This window comes from Hoplias malabaricus, chromosome X1, assembly GCF_029633855.1.
Source record: "Hoplias malabaricus isolate fHopMal1 chromosome X1, fHopMal1.hap1, whole genome shotgun sequence".
Taxonomy (NCBI): domain Eukaryota; kingdom Metazoa; phylum Chordata; class Actinopteri; order Characiformes; family Erythrinidae; genus Hoplias; species Hoplias malabaricus.
The window spans coordinates 9389980-9405622 of record NC_089818.1 but is presented as its reverse complement, the minus strand read 5'-3'; the positions used below and the strand labels follow the sequence as shown (position 1 = coordinate 9405622).

The 15643-nt window shown below is 36.8% G+C and overlaps 1 protein-coding gene across 4 annotated transcripts; it reads left to right on the top strand.

Moving 5' to 3' along the window:
• The first annotated feature begins 3150 nt into the window (after positions 1 to 3150).
• On the top strand, positions 3151 to 14092 carry LOC136675851 (uncharacterized). Of its 4 annotated transcripts, none has more exons than XM_066652626.1 (12): positions 3151 to 3492; positions 7882 to 7960; positions 9346 to 9457; positions 9551 to 9691; positions 9798 to 9893; positions 9982 to 10032; positions 10159 to 10206; positions 10910 to 10948; positions 11025 to 11122; positions 11925 to 12084; positions 12177 to 12280; positions 13243 to 14092. In XM_066652626.1, exons 1-12 carry the CDS (start codon positions 3332 to 3334, stop codon positions 13306 to 13308), a joined length of 1155 nt encoding a protein of 384 aa, XP_066508723.1. In that variant the 5' UTR covers positions 3151 to 3331; the 3' UTR covers positions 13309 to 14092. The 4 variants fall into 4 exon arrangements, with proteins under 4 accessions (XP_066508723.1, XP_066508722.1, XP_066508724.1 ...); XM_066652625.1 differs by having other exon boundaries at positions 11025 to 11218; XM_066652627.1 differs by lacking the exon at positions 9551 to 9691 and having other exon boundaries at positions 11025 to 11218.
• The last annotated feature ends 1551 nt before the right edge of the window (positions 14093 to 15643 follow it).

Below are 15643 nucleotides of genomic sequence, written 5' to 3'. Positions count from 1 at the left end.
GGCTTTTAATGGAAGTTAAAGAAACAAGAATTAACGTTCTTTTAAACACGACGCTGAAGTTACTTATTCGCCAGTTTCTTATTCGGATTCTCTGTTCCACCTTAAATGGTGCTGTAGTTGCATTCTGTCGCCGCTAGTATGAACACACCTTCCATAACATGGAAAAACTACACGTTCAGCTTAATTCATTGGACATTATCTCTTTATTTTCAAAGTGTCTCAGGAATGTGAAAGGCACAATATAACAGACTATTACTACCCTGAAGATGAAGAAATTTTACTGTGGAATTATTTTGTAATAGCCCTATAAACATAGCATTAGACATGATAGAATATGTGGAGAAATTTGGCTAAATTCACTGGATATTAACTCTTTATTTTCTAAGAGTCTCAAAAATCTGAAAGTCTCACTGAAGACACAATATAACAGACTATTAATACCTTGAAGATGAAGAAATTTTACTGTGGAATTTTTATATAATGGCCCTATAAACATAGCATTAGACATGATAGAATGTATGGGGAAATTGAGCATTTGGCTTAATTCATTGGACATTATCTCTTTATTTTCAAAGTGTCTCAGAAATCTGAAAGTCTCACTGAAGACACAATATAACAGACTATTAATACCCTGAAGATGAAGACATTTTACTGTGGAATTATTTTGTAATAGCCCTATAAACATAGCATTGGACACTGTAGAATGTGTGGAGAAATTGCTTATTTGGCCTAATTGATTGGACATTATCTCATTATTGTCACAGTGTCTCAAAATTCTGAAAGGCTCACTGAAGATACAATGTAACAGACTAATAATTTGCTGAAAATGACGAATTTTTACTGTGGAAATTTTATATAATTGCACTATAAACATAGCATTGGACACGATAGTATGTGTGGAGAAATTGCACGTGGCTTAATTCATTGGTCATTATCTCCAAATTATCAAAGTGTCTCAAACATCTGAAAGGCGAAGATGCAATATAACAGACTATGTTATCTTTTTATTTTTTTACTTTTAAAATGTCTCAAAAATATGAAAGGCTTATTGAAGACACAGTATAAAAGACTATCAGAATCCTAAAGATGAAGAAAAGTCACTGTGGAGTTATTAATTTTTTTTTTTTTGTCATGGCCCTGTGAACACGGCATGTGATATGAACATAGCATGTGGAAACATGAACTTTGATTATACATTCATGTGAAAAGTTAGGACACCCCATGAAAGCCTTTGTCTTTTTAAACATTTAATTATACGAACACATGAGCTTCATTTGAACAGTACTGAGAGATGGAGCTTATGTAACTAAACAAATAAACCTGAAGAAATTACTTAAAAATATAAGATGTAAAACGGGCGGCACGGTGACAGCAGTTAGCGTCACAGTCACACAGCTACAGGGACCTGGAGGTTGTGGGTTCAAGTGCTGCTCCAGGTGACTGTCTGTGAGGAGTATGGTGTGTTCTCCCTGTGTCTGCGTGGGTTTCCTCCGGGTGACTCTGTGTGAGGAGTATGGTGTGTTCTCCCTGTGTCTGCGTGGGTTTCCTCCAGGTGTTCCGCTTTCCTCCCACAGTCCAAAAACACACGTGAATAGATGAATTGGCAACTCAAAAAATTTCCCTATGTGTGATTGTGTGAGTGAATGTGTGTATGTGTGTGTCACCACGTGAAGGACTGGCACCCCTTCCAAGGTGTGTTCCTACCTTGTGCCCAGTGATTCCATGTAGGCTCTGGACTATGGACTTTGTATGTCCTATGGAATTTTTATTTTTTAATTGTTAGATTATCAAGAATCTGTAATTGATATGAGAGAAGGTGTAGTACAAATATAATATCACAAAGTGTAGAGTGTGTTTGTTTAAACACTGAATGTCAGTGTGTATATTCATGATGCCTGGTTATTATTATTATATTTTTATTATTATGCCATTTTATAGCAATTAGTCAGGTTGCCTGGCAACATATTAATATAAAAGAGGGCCTTACATATGGAAAGAAATCTGTAAAAAAGACAAAAGGAATTTGTGGTTTTCCCCAAAAAATAAATCCCAAATAGTTAAAGTAAATATTATATTTTTGCGTATATTAATGAAGGTTGCTCTGAAGCAAGAATTAGCACAGTTTAGGCAGCTCGGCCCAGTGAGGCTAAACAAGGCATTGATAAGATTAAGTTTGCCTAAGCCCTAAAGCTTAAAATGTAAGAAAGTTTATTAAAGGGCATTATTGACCATAACAATATAGAAATGTTTAAAATTGTGAAAAGATCATTTCACGATTTTAAACATTTCTATAAAATAATACTCTGATCCAAATGTTGGTCTTGACTGACCTTAGGCAAGTCCTACAGCCAAGATATGCTCTCAGTTATATTCTTTATGTCAACGAGGCTTTTACTGATGCACTGGGCATAACTGTCATGGGTATTAAAGTGTTAAATATTATGAACCAACTTTTGAAGTTTCTCACAAACCATGTTCAAAATCTTCATCATAATCTTCACAGCTCGAGACATGAGAACGTATGAACACAGTTATTTATCATGATTAAGACAAGCTCTCAATAGTGATGATCTCAACAGTTAAAATGTCTTTTAAATAAACTTCCTTTCATTTTTCTTACTCTGTAAATAGACACTAGTCAGTTAGTCCTTGTTTGACCTCACTGGCCCAAACTACCCACGACTCCCTATTAACTAATGTTACACGTATACATTTTTCTCTTGGTACTTTGACTGTTTGGGATGTAATTTCTATCCACACATAGGCTTGGCCTTTCCCAGTAAACAAGGAAGGTCCCTGGACGTTCAAAATAGGTCTAAAAGTAGTCTGTCCGTCAATGACATATTATAAACGTCAATGGACGTCCAAAATCCATCCTTATAAGTTAGTTAAGTGGTGACCAATCGATAACGTCAGTGGACGTCCAAAACGCGTTTTATACAAGTCATTTATTTCGGGACCAATTAATAACGTCAATGGACGTCCAAAATACGTCTAACAGTCGTCTTTTCAATGTCTGTGTTTGGACGTCTTTTCAACTTTCATTTTCAACCTTAAGAGAACGTTGATTAGACGGCAGTCATTACGTTATTTCAACGTTGAATCAACGGCTAAATGTTTACTGGGTTCCCAGCAAACACACAACTTCCACACAACGTTGTATTTTAGGTGTGGTTATGTTGGTGGCCACGTTACTTAACAGGCACTCTCTTACTATGTTGTTAATATGTTGCACTAAGGTTGGTGGCAATAAAACCCTGCATCTACTTTCTATCAACCTATTGATAAAGGTTGCAGTTATGAACTATGTGGGTTGGTGCCAACATAACCAATGAAGTACGTTATGACAACTGCGCGAATCAGATTCTACTGGTCCCGCTGCAACCTTGTGTCCACCTTTCTGCAACCTGCTCCTAGAGGGCACGAGAGAAATTCAATTTTTTGTCAGTTGGCGAAGAACCGTTGCTGCGTTGAAGTCTCACAGGATTTCAGGTGAGTGATTTATAAATTATGACTATAAAATATAAATTTTAGAACATTTTCGAATGTATATGTTGTATACTATATACGTACTACCATAGTCCCCATTTACAGACAATTCTGGGTAGATAGCTCAGTATTCTTGCTTAGTTTATCAGCATTATTTGTACAATTGATGTTAGCTAGTTAGCTAATGTTACGGAACAGAACGTATAACTAATAAGTTATACTAATATACTAATATTTAAAACTATAATTTTAAAGAGCATTCGAGTCCCACACCTCTTCCAATAGTCGCCTGCCTTTTTCGTTGGTCCTGAAGTTATTTTGACGTTTTAAACGAGTATTAGTGTGGCAAAAGGGTGTTGTGAGTCGACTCTTCTGATTCTAAAACCCCTATGACTACAATAGACAAAATACTTTTGTCTTTTTGCCATCGTGCTGTATAGCTACAACTGAGGGAAATGTTGATAGAGGTGTGTGTCTGAACAAAAGAGAGTTTGAGTGACTGCGAGTGCCATGAATGGGTTAATTGGCAAATGCTAACGCATCTCACTGAAAGTTCAGTCAGACGCATTTCACATAAATGTCTTGGTATGTCTACCTTTTAACTGCCCAAACAATAAATTGTAGGCAATTTCACTTGCTGTTGTGTTATGTGGATACTATGAGGTAGCTGGACTTAATGTGTGCATTTCTTTTTTCCGTTTTCCTGTCGTCCACATGTTGAAATACATTTATCATCTCGTAATTAATAATTGCGTATAGGTCTAACCTACCATTTAGAAGTTTAGAATAATAATACAAAAGTTTTTAATCCATATTCTCAATAATGTAAAACCCATTTACTTTAGTTAAAATGTTTAAAACGTTTCTATTCTACACTTAAATACTACTAATGTGCAAATTTACAGGTCTCGGGTAATTAGGACACTATCAAGGATGCTCTAAACAAAAATGAATTATTCAGAATAATGAACTCATGCATTAACTCATTATACATCAATGTATATTTATTTATCAATTTATTGTTCAAAGAATTTTTAAAATATGTAATCAAATATGTAAAAATACTGTAAATGAATAGTTTGTAATATTTATTTTCCCAATGCGATATTTATTAATGTACAGTGACATGCCAAATGTCATGGAGTAGCGTTATGTAAATTGATTATCAAGTGTTACCTCAGAGGATGACTTGGCAATGCCCGTACCTGTATACATTGTGAGGTGTTATCCTGTGAGTGAGGTTGAACATTGGCCAGCATGCTAATGTCAAGGCGACATATATTATCAGAGTTTGGAAAAGGCAAGAGAGCATGTGTCAGACAGATGGCATGTTCCACTTCCAAAGTTGAGTGGGCATTTAACATTCCTCTATCTACAGTATAACATGTGCAAGGAATACATAATCGAAGACTTTACCAAGACAAGCGATCACAGGTCAGTGCAATGTTCTTTAGCTTCAGCAGGATATGGGAGCACAAGGTCCACCAGTCCATGTCTTCATGGGGTCTGGGTCACATACACACTGTACAATCAGTCCAAAACAACCGATTCATTGGACCAAGCCACATGTTGCCAGTCTTCTAGCGTCCTTTTAGCAACCTTCTGAGCCCATGTAATGTGGTGTTTGGTTTCATGGTTTGAACAGAGGCACTCTGGTAGGTCTTCTTGTGGGTGGACACTGTGCTATAAACTGTGGGTGGTAATGCCTTCTATGATGTATTCCCTGTACAATGGATTGAGTAATATTAAATGGCCACAAAACTTTGAAAATGTTATGTCCCATCTGTCTGGCACCCACTATCACGTCGTTCAAACAGTCTTTTAAGGTAACATCACTTAATAATCAATTCACAAACTGCTATTCTACGACATTTGGCATGTCAGAGTAAATTATATTTTAAATTATTTAATGACCCAGTCACTCCTACACTCTTATTTTACAGCAATATAATAATGGATTTGTGATAACAGTTGATGAGTTTCTGACTTTAAATTGGACCTCTTAATATTTAAGGATGGTTAAAAGAGGATGGAGCAGGAAAGACTACCTCAAAAGATGGAGATCAGCCAGGAGAATTCTTGGAGGATTAGGGGTCTCAGAAAACAAAACAGAAAAAAATATGATAACAATTTCTTCTCTCATATCTGAGGCAAGCAGCCAGGAGCCTATTGTAGGGACAATTTGCAGTCCTTACTTGTCTGAGGAATACAGCCAGGAAGACAATGAGACTGACTGCAATTATTCCTTATTTGAGGCAAACAGCGAAGATGCCACTGTTGAGATTGGCTGCAGTGTTGCATGTAACACATGTACATATAATGCAACAACTCCCTCTCAGTCAAGTCTGAGGAAAAAGGAGCTGAAACAAGATATACAGAAACAGCTTGCATGCTGGGTGAATGATAACAGTGTTTCACATAGGGCTGTTGATGATCTTTTGAAAATCCTTAGCTCTGTTGGTTTAACAGTACCTTTAACCACCCGCACACTTCTGAAGACAGCTAGATCTGTAGAAACAACAATTAAATCTGGAATGCAGTATGTACATTTTCAATTAAGACACCAACTGTCAAGACTAATGGAACGCTATTCACAGGACAAAATAGCATCATTAGAGTATTTGGAGCTTTCCCTAAATATTGATGGGCTGCCACTATTTAAGAGCTCAGCAACTTGCTTGTGGCCAGTGCTATGCGCAGTGCATTTAGATCCATTATTTGTCTTCCCTCTCACTCTAACCTCAGGAAACCATAGACCAACAGACTTGTCCTTTCTTGAAGATGCCATTTCTGATCTAAAAGATGTACTACAAAATGGTTTTGACATAGGAGGAAAGAATATCAAAATCAAAATAAAATGTGTTGTCTGTGATGCACCTGCACGTGCAATGGTTAAAAACACCAAGCAATACTCTGCTTACTATGGGTGTGATAGATGTCACCAGAGAGGCACCTGGCAGAATACTGTGACATACCAACAAATAGATCACTTATTTCTCAGAACAGATAGGACATTCCGTACACAGAGCCAAGCTGAACACCATCATGGTGGTACACCATTTTGTGAACTACCAATTGACATGGTAAAAGCTTTTCCAATTGATTATATGCACCAGACTTGTCTTGGTGTCATGAAAAAATTACTACTCATCTGGACAAGAGGAGAAAGAGGACGAAGCAGGGAGACAATGATGTCTGCAGGACAGGTTGAAATTGTTAGTACTAGGCTCATAGATCTCCAGAAAAACATTCCCACATGTTTTGCCCGAAGACCCAGGAGTCTGAAACACCTAGACAGATGGAAGGCAACTGAACTTAGACAGTTTATGCTATATACAGGTAAAGTTGTTTTGCCTGGTGTACTTAGACAAGACCTATATGAGCATTTTCTTTGTTTCAGTGTTGCACTGTGCATTTTGTTAAGTCCTGACCACGTGAAACAATATGGGATGTATGCACAAAGTCTTTTGGAGTACTTTGTAGCTGAAGGCAGGGACCTATATGGATCTCAGTTTTTAATATACAATGTGCATTCTTTGCTACATATAGCAACTGATGGAATCATTCATGATTCTCTGGATAACTGTTCTGGATTTCCTTTTGAGAACTACATGCAGACACTGAAGAAAATGGTTAGATCCCCTAAAAACCCACTAGTGCAGATTGCAAAAAGAATTTGGGAGAGTGAGACAGGAATGGCATTACAAACCAAAAAAAGAGGAGAAACATTCACTTGTCACACACCAGATAATGCTTTTCTGTCAGTGGATGGACAGTGTTGTGAAATTGTTGATGACACAAAGAATGGATGTTTGTGCCGCATTTATAGCCAACCAATGCCAATGTTTGTGGAGCCATGTGATTCAACATTCATTGGAGCATATACATTTCACTGTGGAGACATGACCATAAGGATGGTGCCAAAAAATAAAATCATGAAAAGGGCAATCAAAATTCACCGAGGAAATCATATTTTGTACCTTACCCTTCTTCATAAGGAGTGAATGAATGAACTGCATTCAGTAACTAGCCGTCCCAGCAATAACAAGAACTATGTATATATGTAAATGAACAAACAAGGAATAAATAATGAATTCAATAATTGTAAAATGGAATTGTGAAATTTCGTGGCCAAGAAAAAAGTCAGGTACCTCATATTTACATTTGCTTGTCATTCAGCATCAATAATACAGCACAGGTCTTCGACTCCAAATCCTGAATCAGTTTACTGCTCCTGAATTCTAAAATGACTAGACTAAACACTGGTAGGCAGCGCAAAACATAAATAATTATTTAAAATTCAGGACTAGAAACTGGATTCAAGGTTAAGTTGATGACGTGTAATAGAATATCAGATAACCAACTTATATATGTTTTTTTATATGTTAACAGTATGTATTCAGTTCTTGAATTTGTACAAGAGCGAAGTGTGGCTGTTGTCCCGGATTCCTGGGTGGAGAGAACATGTGAAGTAAGATTTTTATTTTAATGTAATGCATGTAATTCCTATACCATTATTATGTGATTGGTACACAGTTTTTTGTAGTTTTTATAACAAAACCTATGACAATTGACCTATCCATACTGGTTTGTACACAGGTATGAACTTTACAGTATGCTGACAAAACCTCATTTCAGTTAAAATACTGTTAGAGTTTAGAGCTTACAGTTTAAAACACTAAGGTAGTTAACAATTTATACACTGAATTAGGAAAACCTACCTTGTGTCTATACTCATCATCCAGTTTATCAGCTCCACTGAAAACACCAGAACACTTTGTAGTTCTACATTTAGACTGCAGTCATCTGTTTCTCTGCGTACTTTCTTATCCTGATTTCACCCTGTTTTTCATTGGTCAGAACCACTACAGGATGCACAGAGCAGGCATGAATTGGGTGGTGGATCATTCTCAGCGCTGCAGTGACACTGACGTGTTGGTGATGTGTTAGTGTGTGTTGTGCTGGCACAAGAGGTCAGACACAGCTGCTGAATTTTTAAAGCCCTCAGGGTCACTGCTGTACTCAGAATAGTCCATCAACCAAACATTTCCAGCCAACAGTGTCCTGTGTGCTGCATCCTGTGTCCACTGATGGACTAGAGGAAAACCTATACAAACTCTGCAGCACCAGATCAGCTACTGTCTTTGACTTTACATCTACATGGTGGACTAACAAGTTAGGAGTGTCTATTAGAGTGGACAGTGAGTGTGCATAGGTTTTAAAAGCTCTGATGTGTGAAGCACTGATGTGTCGGATCCACTCATACCAGCACAACACACACTAACACACCACCACAATGTCAGTGTCACTGCAGCACTGAGAATGATCCAACACCCAAATCATACCCTCTGTGGGGGTCCTGTATGGGTCCTGTCCATTGAATAACAGGGGGAACTACAAAGTGCTCCTGTATGGTCAGTGGAGCTAATAAAAGAACAGTGAATGTAGATTTAAGGTAGGTAGTCCCTGATCCCAGGATCATTCAATATATAACACTAATATGAAATTAACAATACTCCTTACATTTTTAGACATGTGTATTGCAATTTACTATTTTGTTAAATTGGATTTTTGTCACCAGTCTGTAAAGCTTGTCCAGTGTTTCAAGAGTAGTATTAAAAGTATGTAACATGATCTTACTTGCTAGTAAACTTGAAATGCTAGTAAATTTTATGGCTTCCTGTTCTGGCTTTAGAGTAGCCCTTACATGCACATTTTGATGTTTTCCTTAAACACACTCACTTGAATGACGTAGAAAATCGCTGCTTAATTAAATCTAGAAAGCAGCAAATATGAGAGTTTGCAAAACAAAGGTTGAGGCCCATCAAAGTAATTCAACTTCACTTATATGTTTAGGGACACTTTTGCTACTGGCCACCTAAAAATAAACAAAAATTGATTCAACGTGGATCTTTGCCCGACAAAGCGTTGTGGAAAAAACTTGAAGTCAGAGTTTTTAAATCATCAGGTGTGTATCAATTTCTGAAGGCTCATTTTAATCATTATTGTTAATTGTTTAGAAGCAAATATTTTAACTCTTGGGCACCAATTCTTTGCAAAGTTGATTATAAAACAGCTCATCAGCTAATGAGGAAGGCAGAGAACACTTCTTGTTTAGAGGAGTCAGATGGGAGTGGGAAGAAGCTAAGGGAAAAGAGGCCACCATCTCGCTATTTGTGTTATACCTCTGCCAGTGAGGATGGTAAATATTTAATATGATGCATGTATTTTAAAGGGCAATGTGTCTTAATATATTAAGAATTTGGTGTTCAATATATCAGTAAATATTACTTAACTGTGTGCTGCAGATAGTTTCCAACCTACCAAGGGTCCTAAAGTTCAAGCTAGATCTCCACCTAGATTGTCTGACTTTCTTGCACAAACAAGATGTGCTCTCTACCAAGGTAAGGCATTATTTATTTGATCAATATTAAAATTGTTGTATGTCTGAATGCATTCATGTATATGTAATGTTTATATTGCCTGTGTTAGATATGGAAAGAGGGTTGGATATGGCAAGAGAACCAGCAAGTTTGCCGAATTGTGAGTTATTTTCTTTTTATAAGAAACAGCCACATGCACATATACATACAAACAATAATAGAAGGGAAAAAAATCTGGCATGTTTAAATAAATGAAATGATGTAGACATTATTATGTTACTTATAGGGTCCGAGATTCCTGTGGTTGTGGGTAGAGAACTGGAAATGGCCCAAAGTGAGTTACAGAGAATACATTTTGTTTTATTTTCTGTGATGCAGGTTTGGTATTGGTTTTCATGTATGGAAAATGTACATTGTTATTTATTTATTTATTTTATTATTATTATTGTTTCGTGTACCCTTTCTAGTTTACTTGACTAGTTTTAAGGCTTTATTGTGACTTTTATATTTGTCAGTGAAGAATCTTAATATAATATTGGAAGCCAAAATGCTGATTTGATTGAAGCATTACATCTTACTACTTCTTACATGCTTTATGATTGTACAAAAGTACAACAAAGTTTGACCACTGCATTTAACTCATTCATGGCAGTGAACACACTCTCATACTAGGGATTAGGGGCAGTAAACACACATACATACACACACAGAGCAGCATTAGTTAGAATAATTAAGAGTGGGCATTGATTGGAATGATTTAGAACATGCATGAATGACAAGAAATGCAGGCTGCTGATATCTGAAAAACAAAAAAATTGTTTGTTTGTACTTTTAAACATTATAGCAAATACTGTGGAAATGGCTCTGTTGCATTTCAACAGTTGCTGAATTGTGACTATGAGAAGCATTAGCCCTCAGACAGTGATGTTTGTTTATATGGAAAACAACCAGTAAAATAATAATTTACTACACAGCCTTTGCCTGTTGGAATTTTAACAGAATATTAAGAATATAAATGTTTTCTGCAATTATTTTAGGACCACCCATTCAACCAGAGCGCCCTCCTCAAAGAGACAGTAAGTTTCTTTGTAAGTGTTCATTAATGTTATTGATAATGTTTGGAAATTATATTGACAAAATTCTGTTTCATAGATTTTCAAATGCATGTCCTCATGAAACTTGACCAGCTACTACAGAAGCAGGAGGAACAAAGCCTTCTCCTTAAACAGCTGATTAATGCTAGAAGTGAGGTGCCAATGGATATGGAGTTTGTCACTGTGGATGATATGGAGGGTTTTAATAAGATTGAAATTAAGCTGAAAGATGAAGAAGAAGAAAGAAAAATGGTGACAAGCTCAATTAATCCAATGATATAAAATAAATTCATAATTACAAATCCAATTTAAATGCAGCATAGACAACTACACAGTTAAAATTGATGGTTTTATAAGGATTCTTTATTAAGGGAAATGGTGTGAACCCTGAACACTCGAAGAACCTTTTGCATGATTAAATGGTTCTTTGCATCATGAAGGAGTTCTTCAGACTGATGGAGAATGTGCTATAGATGGTTCTTTTCAGAAAAGTAATCTTCTATTGTTATGATGTTAAGCTTGTAACAATAGAACCATTTTTGGTGCCATACAGAACTCTTCTCTTAAAGGCACTATACAGAAACCGTCTATAGCACATTTTCAATCAATCTGAAGAAACCCTTCATGATGCAAAGAACCATTTAATTGTTAATCTGTAAAAGGTTTTTTTTTTTGACTTATCAATGTAAATATAAAACCATTTTCATTACTAAATAACCATTTCAAACTTACCTCTAACACACGCTGTCAATCCTCTCATACACACCATCAAACCCTTTTATACACACCATTGAACTTCTCACACACACCATCAAACGCTCTCACACTCACCATTAAACTTTCTCTCACACACACCATCAAACCCTCTCATACGCACCATCAATCCATTGTTTATAAGTTGAAATATTTCCAATAAATAGGAAAATTAAAACTGTAAACTATACAATTCTCTTCATAGGTCAGGTACCTTGCCACCTTAGGGGGGCATTCCCTTGGAGATTCAGTAAGACGTACAATGCGCACAATTGCATCCTCAAGAATATGGGCTTCATTTAGTCTGAAAGGAAGGAAAGGGAAAATCTCACTTCAGAATCTAACCATTTACAGAGTAATAATGAGTGAGTGTATTTCTCTGTACTTGCGAGCTTAGATGTTTATGGAAAAAAATCAATGTTGGTTGGGTTTAAAAATGTATGCTTCATCTATGCAGAAGCAGTGATGAGAAGCCAACCAGGATCAAACGCAGCAGACATTGAGGCTCACATAGCTGAAACTCTGAAGCATGCACCAGGGATTGCACGACGAAAAGGGAATGTAAGTAAAAATCTAGTGAAACATGCAGTGTGTAAGATTTAGGGGAGTAATTAGCAGAAATGCAATATAAAACCATATGCTTATTAGAGTATAATCACCTGTAACTACAAATCTGTGTGCTAGAAGCATTATGAGAAGCATCATTAGGTATTAGAAGTAGGGATGCACCGATTTTTATTTTTTCAACATTTGTTTGACAGTAAAACATACTTTAAGGAGGCAAAAACACTGCACAGCTTGCATGAGGTCATTGTACCAGTCAGATGTCAGTCACTTCTACTGTTAACCTTTCATACTTCCAGTCCCATATACTCAAATCCTCACCTAGGATCGTTTCTGGAATTGGTTGGGCAAGAAGCTCATAGTTGGTTTACTTTCACATACAAAAACTCCATCTGAACCTTGGATTGATTTCGTAATTTCATACATCACTTTTCTGTAGGTTTGCAAATTGACAGGAAGCTTCATGCTGATTTCCATTATTTTTTGTTGGATATAAACACTCAGGGGCTTTTGGGATGCATGGCATTTCACAGTGCATGACCACGTGCAAACAAGGAGCCGCTCTCCAAAGCAATAAAAAATTAGATAAAAGTTTTTTAGATGGTTATGTTCAAGAGTCACAGAACATGAATTCAGTGATCATTTTCATAGATGATGATGTTTGGCCATGCAGGTGCTGCAGCTCGAGACATGCGTTTTCTGCCTTGCTCTCAGTACATGCACCAAACTTATATCTTATATCTGTGCAGTAGAAAAAAAAAACGAAAGAATGAGCCCCACTAAAAACTTGGATAGGTGCAGAGAAGATGGGGATGCACCAGAAGGGAGGGATTTTCCAATTCACTGCTACATGTCACTAAATCTTACACAGTGCTCCTTATATGGCAATTGTAGCACAATTATAGGGATACAAGCAATGTTCATCACTTGTGAATTGTCTCATTTCCTCCCCTCCACAGCCTTTGGCGAACTCAGACCCAGTGGAATCTGAATCACCATCTTATAATTTCTTTACTTCTACATGAACATTTTCCAACCTCACTGTTCCTTAGAATTCATCAGACTGTTTTTGTTGTGTGAATAAATGAACTTTGTTCTGACTGACTCCTGTTTATTGTGCTCTGTGTTTAAAATTTGTTCTTAACTTCAATGTGAGTGGATGGAGCTTAACTGTTGTAAAGAGTGTATGTTTGTGTTTGTGTGTAATGTGTATAAACGTGCATACTCTTTTTGTAAAATTATTTTTGATTAAACTGCATTCTGAATTTTATTGTGATTGTCTGATATTTATTATGTTTGTGTAATGCTTGTAGTTATGTTTTGCATCATTGCAATTTTGGAAACAAAACTATGACAAGTACATTATCATGTAATTATGCTGAAATATGAAAACAAAATGGATGACATAATTTAATCTATATCTCGTTTTTTAAGTATCTCTGTTCTGGCCACAGTAATGTCCGTATTTTGTAACAGACTAAAAATGATTGATGATGTGGATCAGGAAAAATGCACTGACAATGTTACTATGAGAAATATAGAACAGTATTTGCATAATGTGATGTAACTTTATGTCTACTTTGCGACTATAAATGAGTAATTACATTTTAGGTTGTCAGAATGTTGCAGAATACAGGAAAGGGGCCTTCTGGAATGTTGCAAATCTGTTGCTGAATGGTAGTGTAATGTTGCACAAAAACGTTGTGACAACCCTATAAAGTGTTTCATTTTGACTTTCTGACAATATTTACACAACGTTCCAAATGACTAATATAGTGGTTTTTACCACGTTGTGAATACGTAGCTGTGTTTGCTGGGTTAGGCCTTGTACTTGCAAACTTTGCCTTGTTTAGCCAAGCTGCCTTGTTAGGCTTTTTACACCATGTTATTCATATTTAAGCCTCTGTTTTATGTTAAAATGTTGCCAGGCAACCGGACTAATTAAATTGCATAATACGTGACGTTATGTAATAACACCACGTCATTTCCGCGTCGGACAAACTCGCTTAGTTTAGTTCAGGAGACGGATCTCGACTCGACTGCTTCACTACGTCAGGCTCGCTCCTCTGCGCTGGGTCATTCCTGCTGATCCCCGCATTCGGAGCAGTGTTCGGGCCTCCTGTTTTAAACTTGCTCCCCATCTCCACCCTTTTTCATATTCATTTATTAAATGGGGGTCCGGCTTCATACGGATTCATAAGCCGCCCTTTACTCCTCCCCGTTTCAGCCTCTATGGGCGTGGTCTGTACTAGCAAATAAGAATATAATAATACCGGAAATAACCAGGCATTGTGAATATACACACTGACATTAAGTGTTTAAACAAACATACCTGTGAATTAAACTTTACATTTTGGGATGTTGTATTTGTACTACACCTTCTGTAATATTGATTGCAGATTCTGATAATTAAAGAATAAAAATGCCATATACCCAAAGTTCATGTTTCTACAGATTCATCATGTGCTATATTCACAGGATTATGACAAAGCAATTCCACAGTGACATTTCTTCATCTTTAGGATTCTGACTCTTTTATACTGTGTCTTCAATAAGCCTTTCAGATGTTTGAGACACTTTAAAAGTAAAATGATAAATGTCCAATGAATGAAGCCAAATACGCCAATGCTATGCTCACGGGGAAATTACAAAAACAATTCTACAGTAAAATTTCCTCATATTCAGGATATTAATAGTCTGTTATATTGTGTTTTCAGTGAGACTTTCAGATTTTTGAGACTCTTAGAAAATAAAGAGATAATATCCACGGAATTAATCTGAACGTGTAGTTTTTCCATGTTATGGAAGGTGTGTTCATACTTTGCCATCTAGCGGCGACAGAATGCAACTACAGCACCATTTAAGGTGGAACAGAGAATCCGAATAAGAAACTGGCGAATAAGTAACTAACTTCAGCGTCGTCTACGTAGCCGAGTATAATCTGAGACACAGGGTTTAGCGAGTCAAGCTAACGTTAACTAACACCAACTAAAACAGGCGAAGTGAGTGTCCTTACCCTGTTTACCTCCATGTTACAGAGGCTCTTGAACACCTTTCGTTGGTGTCCTTACATGCCCATATTGTTGGAAAAGCGCCAGTGAAATGAGCTACAGATAACGGAGTGAGCGGATGGTCCTTTCCAAAGTGCCCGTTTAAAGTGGACAAATTTAGTCCATTTTCTGGATATTTTGGGATCTTTGGGCCATTTGTTCACAGATGTCCCACTGTACATTGAATGATTGCAGCCAAAAACAACACACCTTTTCCTCATTTTGCATTAAATTAAGTGCAGCTTCTAGAGTTGTTGTCCACCATCTACGTCACAGGCAAGACGCCTATCAGAGTTTCCCAACACCGTTG